Source organism: Sinocyclocheilus rhinocerous, unplaced genomic scaffold (genome assembly GCF_001515625.1).
Source record: "Sinocyclocheilus rhinocerous isolate Xijiao unplaced genomic scaffold, SAMN03320098_v1.1 scaffold185, whole genome shotgun sequence".
NCBI classification, from domain to species: domain Eukaryota; kingdom Metazoa; phylum Chordata; class Actinopteri; order Cypriniformes; family Cyprinidae; genus Sinocyclocheilus; species Sinocyclocheilus rhinocerous.
In genome coordinates, this window is record NW_015662163.1 from 1321082 (window position 1) to 1327278 (window position 6197).

A 6197-nucleotide genomic window follows, 5' to 3' on the forward strand; every position below is an offset into this window, starting at 1 on the left:
CTTACCAAGAATAGTACAGCCTAAAGGACTGTTCGCACCAACACAAATGAACATTCGCATGAAAATTCAGTACAATATTCGCAAAAGTGAGATTATTTGTCTAATCAGACCAATGCAAAAAAAAAAAAAGGCAGATGGACATGAAAATCGACATGAAAACGCAAACTCACTCTCTGACAGTATGTGGTGCTTAAAGAAAAGCAGAAATACCTCAGTTACCCTGGTACACAAAAGGTGCTGCGCAGTTTTCTGTTTCTGACACTCACTTGTCACAGAGAGTAAAGATCAAGAAAGTCAAAAGTATTTACATGTTTTCAAACAGCCATTCAGATTTTTCTTATTCGCTATGGTGTTTATCAGACAACACCAAATACAAGAGTACAGAGTACTGTCATTTAGCAAAATCTCCTTTATTTCTATATGGCTTTCTACAATACAGATTGTTTCAAAGCAAATAGTTTGAAAGCGCTGTAAGTTCCACCAAGTCATAGTTTTATGTAACAACAATGGCTCTGTGCACTTAAACGAAAGTGCAAATATAATTGGTTGGCCAGTTTTATACCTCTTCGTAAAAAATGTTCAATGTTCATATTGGTCTGAAAAGATGCATTAACAGCCATTCGTTCAAATTTAAATCGGGGGGAAAAAAACATTTTGCAACTGAACATTCATCTTGGTGTGAACACGCCTTAAGCATTTCACTTTTCAGAATCCAGTCAAATGAAAAAAAGCCCTATCCTACATTATTTCCTGATTAATTATAGGTTTCACTCAAAAAAAAAGTAACATTGCAATTTAATTTTACTTTGTAGATGCTTCCATGATGCATGACAAAAAAAAAATCCAATCTATTTTTGGATACATAGTGCTTAGGAGGACTTCTAGTCATCTTTAAATAAATAAACTCCTTAGCTACTGACATTCCTTCCACGCGTGACGAGGACACAATGCATAAAAATGGTCAGCAAATGTAGTCGGGACAGAGAGATATGCCAAAGATCCCTGTGGCCCTTTTAAATCTGACCCTAGTTGCCAAACGCTAATATTTACTAAAGTACAGTATGTAGTTCAATTAGAACAGATTCCACTGATTCCAAAGGGTGCAATGAAGCATTACAAACACCCATCCAATTAAAGGATGTGGAATCAATGATGACCTTGCATGTCTGACAGAGTGTGTGATGTGAAAGATGAGCATGTCACAGACTTAAGAGAATGATGGTCAGTCGGGCAAAAGCGTGATGCACTGAGATCAAGTGTATTTTTTTTGTAATGAATGGTGTGCGGTGTGAATGAAAAGAGCTGTCACAACAACCCTATGAGGCAAGACAATCAAAATAACCACCAGGCAAAATCATTAGACAGAAAATCATTTTAAAGAGGTGCATTTACAAACACAGTCACTTGAAAGACAAGACAAAATGGTCAAATTTGAATCGATGAGCCTTTTAGTGCAAAAGTGGTTTGAGAACCTACTGTAATCTGTCTTTTTTTCTGTAGATATACATAATGAGGCAATCTAGTCTGTTAGTATATTGACATACAAACATTGTCTAAACATAATAACTCTTTTTATTTGTACCACAGAATGAAGGATGTCAATGTGACAGTCTTAACATCTCTCAAAATCAGTTACACCACCCCTTAGCCGTACATACCCTAAACAAGTTGGAAGTTCCTGCCCTACCTTGACCTCCCGACTGGTGAACACCTCCACGTCCACCGCACAGGCGATGAGGGTGGAGATATTACAGTCCACGCTCCTGGAGGGCATGCTGGGCTCACTCAGATTGAAGGGATGACCGGCCCCTGACAGAGTATGTGTGTGGAGCGCGTCTGAATGCACGCGAGGCTGTGTGCGAGTGTTTGGATGTGCTGCTTTCCTGCTCTGAAGAGCCTGCTGTAAACTCTCAGACGTACGTGTGTGTGTGTGCGCGAAAGCCGCCACCCCTCCTCTCCTCCTCTCTCTCACTCACTCCATGCAGTGACATCACTGCCTCTCTTTATGAATGCTCGCTTGCACTTGCACACACCAGGGTGTTTTTTTTATTCATACGCTAAGTCTTTTCTCTCTTATTTTGTCTCCTGTAGCTGTTCTTGGGTCCAAAAACTGTTATATGTGGCTAGTGTAAGAAATACAATAAGATATTTTCTATTTCAACACCTTTTATTTTTGGCAGTTTATTCCATTATCACTCTGATAGGGCAAAGGAAGACAGGAGAGTGACTCAGCACTGCAGATTAATATAAAGTCGCATCATAGACAGACTAGTGAGCGGATGGAAAAGAGAGCTCTAAAACAAGAAGGTTGGAGAGAGAGAGAGAAAGATGAGGTCTGTGGATCCCGGCAAGACGGATATATTATTAATATCCCACTCATTTACGTGACATCATTCAACATGCAACAAAAAGACATTCATAGGGGAGTTTTCTAAATATAGGTGGCTATTTTTGTTTCTCCAGCTTGACGTCACACTATATTGATTTTTATATGACAAAATGTATAAAAAAATGTAGTACAAAACACTTGTGTTTAGTTGTAAATTACAGCAGGCTAAAGGGGACTTGTCAGGGTGTTCAATTTTTGATAATGACTGGTTAGCTGTAAATACAGCTAACCAGGATGGATACGTAGATATTTACAGTAATTTTGTAATAATTTTATAGACAATAAAGTAATTCTGTACTTTATTATAGACAATAAAGTAATTCATCTTGTGATTAATTTAATCTGCTTTTTATTCAGCCATTAGGTTTTGTAAATACTATGATAAATATGAGAATATATGAGAGTGCTAAGAAATGTTTCAAAAACATATGATTTTAATTTCAGTAACAAAAATTATATTAGAGTTTTGTAAGTTTGATTCATTTTTGTGATTAAGTTTATATATATATATACACTGAACAAAATTATAAATGCAACACTTTTGTTTTTGCCCCCATTTTTCATGAGCTGAACTCAAAAGATCTAAGACTTTTTCTATGTACACCAAAAGGCCTATTTCTCTCAAATATTGTTCACAAATCTGTCTAAATCTGTGTTAGTGAGCACTTCTCCTTTGCCAAGATAATCCATCCACCTCACAGGTGTGACATATCAAGATGCTGATTAGACAGCATGATTATTGCACAGGTGTGCCTTAGGCTGGCCACAATAAAAGGCCACTCTAAAATGTGCAGTTTTACTGTATGGGGGGGTCCGGGGGGGTCCGAAAACCAGTCAGTATCTGGTGACCACCATTTGCCTCACGCAGTGCAACACATCTCCTACGCATAGAGTTGATCAGGTTGTTGATTGTGGCCTGTGGAATGTTGGTCCACTCCTCTTCAATGGCAGTGCGAAGTTGCTGGATATTGGCAGGAACTGGAACACGCTGCCGTATACGCCGATCCAGAGCATCCCAAACATGCTCAATGGGTGACATGTCCGGTGAGTATGCTGGCCATGCAAGAACTGGGATGTTTTCAGCTTCCAGGAATTGTGTACAGATCCTTGCAACATGGGGCCGTGCATTATCATGCTGCAACATGAGGTGATGGTCGTGGATGAATGGCACAACAATGGGCCTCAGGATCTCGTCACGGTATCTCTGTGCATTCAAAATGCCATCAATAAAATGCACCTGTGTTCGTTGTCCATAACATACGCCTGCCCATACCATAACCCCACCGCCACCATGGGCCACTCGATCCACAACGTTGACATCAGCAAACCGCTCACCCACACGACGCCATACACGCTGTCTGCCATCTGCCCTGTACAGTGAAAACCGGGATTCATCCGTGAAGAGAACACCTCTCCAAAGTGCCAGACGCCATCGAATGTGAGCATTTGCCCACTCAAGTCGGTTACGACGACGAACTGCAGTCAGGTCGAGACCCCGATGAGGACGACGAGCATGCAGATGAGCTTCCCTGAGACGGTTTCTGACAGTTTGTGCAGAAATTCTTTGGTTATGCAAACCGATTGTTGCAGCAGCTGTCCGGGTGGCTGGTCTCAGACGATCTTGGAGGTGAAGATGCTGGATGTGGAGGTCCTGGGCTGGTGTGGTTACACGTGGTCTGCGGTTGTGAGGCCGGTTGGATGTACTGCCAAATTCTCTGAAACGCCTTTGGAGACAGCTTATGGTAGAGAAATGAACATTAAATTCACGGGCAACAGCTCTGGTGGACATTCCTGCAGTCAGCATGCCAATTGCACGCTCCCTCAAAACTTGCGACATCTGTGGCATTGTGCTGTGTGATAAAACTGCACATTTTAGAGTGGCCTTTTATTGTGGCCAGCCTAAGGCACACCTGTGCAATAATCATGCTGTCTAATCAGCATCTTGATATGCCACACCTGTGAGGTGGATGGATTATCTCGGCAAAGGAGAAGTGCTCACTAACACAGATTTAAACAGATTTGTGAACAATATTTGAGAGAAATAGGCCTTTTGTGTACATAGAAAAAGTCTTAGATCTTTGAGTTCAGCTCATGAAAAATGGGGGCAAAAACAAAAGTGTTGCGTTTATAATTTTGTTCAGTATATAACAAATGAGCAAAGAAATATGTTACAATTGCAGTAATCCTATTGTATTGTAAAATAAAAAGTATTTATTATTATTAATAATAATAATAATAATAAATACTGAGTTTTTATTTTACAGTACAATAGTTTTATTGCAATCATATTTCTTTATTGATGAGTTATTTTTGTAATAATAAAATAAAATTTGTGTTTTGGTTATTATTATTATTAAAAATACTGACTGTTTATTTACCAGTGCAATAATATTACATTTACATTTAATAATTTAGCAGATGCTTTTATCCAAAGCAACTTGCAAATGAGGACAATAGAAGCAATCAAACTAACAAAAGAGCAGCAATATGTAAAAAAATAGTATAGCGCTATATTATTATATATAATAGTATAGCAATATCACTAAAAGCTATATTATTGCAATAGTGTTTTGATGGATTTTTTTTTAAAGATGGGTATAATCTAAATAATAAAATAACTAATACAATATAAGAATATTAATTATTATTTTTTATTATGAAATACTTTTTATTTTAAAGTGCATTAGGATTATTGCCATTGTAACATTTATTGATTTATATAATTTCAATATAAAATGTAATTAATTTAAATAATAACAAAAATAATCATTTTGTTTTATTAAATTCTGACTTTTTATTTTACAGTGCAATATGGTTATTGCAATAGTAAGTTTTTGATTGCTTAATTGTTATAATTAAAAAATATATATTATTAATACATAATTGTCACGGTCCGCTGTTGGAAGGAAGCACGAGAGAAACGTGAAGCACAATCAATAGTCTTTAATCCATAGAACACAGGGGAAATCCACACAATAGGCGCTGGAGCAAACACGTACATAACAAGTAGACCCGACAAACACTAACTGAACAGACTGGGGCTTATGAACACATGAACGCAATCAGGGAGAACAGAAACAGGTAAGGAGTAATCCAGGATAATTAATAGAACACAGCTGAGACAAATGGAACTTAATAAATCAGGAAACAGGAACTACCAAATAAGGGTATAAAGAAACAGGAGGCAGGAACACGACAGACAGTCCAGAATCCTGACAATAATGTATTTTTTATTTTAGAGTACAATAATATTATTTCTTTCTTAATTGATTAGTTATCACTTTTATAATAATAAAATTAAATTCATATTTTAGTTGCTATTATTATTATTATTATTATTTGCTATAAGTTATAATTTGAATTATTTAAATTAATTAAAAAAGAGCCCAGTATTAATACAATACTTCAGCTAAATATTTGTATTATATCTAATACTTAGAATTAATTGTACATATTTTACACATTTTAGTAAATAACATTTTTTATAAAATAAGATTTTTGTTCATAAATATACTGCCAATAAATTAATTTAAAAAAAAAATAAAAATAAAAAAAAACTACAGCTTTACTGTAGTTACAATAAATATATTTTATTAAATGCTATGGTTAATGTTTTCTTTTATAATGTCAGAAACTCTCCTGAAGCTCATGTCAGTCTTGTGAGGAATCGATTATATTCATGATACAAACATCAATTCAGATCTGATCTCAAGTTCATTTCTCATTGTGTTTTATTATTTATGCACAAAAACAATCACATACACACACACACATACTCACAGACACACACACTCACAGACACACACAC

The 6197-nt window shown here is 36.5% G+C and overlaps 1 protein-coding gene across 2 annotated transcripts in view; it reads right to left on the reverse strand.

The window, feature by feature from the left end:
- rcan2 (regulator of calcineurin 2) overlaps window positions 1–6197 on the reverse strand; it is an 84375-nt gene that overhangs the window by 33468 nt on the left and 44710 nt on the right. Inside the window, exon 1 of one of the 2 annotated variants that reach the window (XM_016537549.1) lies at window positions 1688–1887. The exons of the other annotated variant lie outside the window; for it this stretch is intronic. Within the exon in view, the coding sequence (XP_016393035.1) occupies window positions 1688–1774 (87 nt within the window). The 5' untranslated portion in view covers window positions 1775–1887. Of the gene's footprint in view, window positions 1–1687; window positions 1888–6197 lie in introns of those variants that run through there. 2 annotated transcript variants of the gene reach the window in all.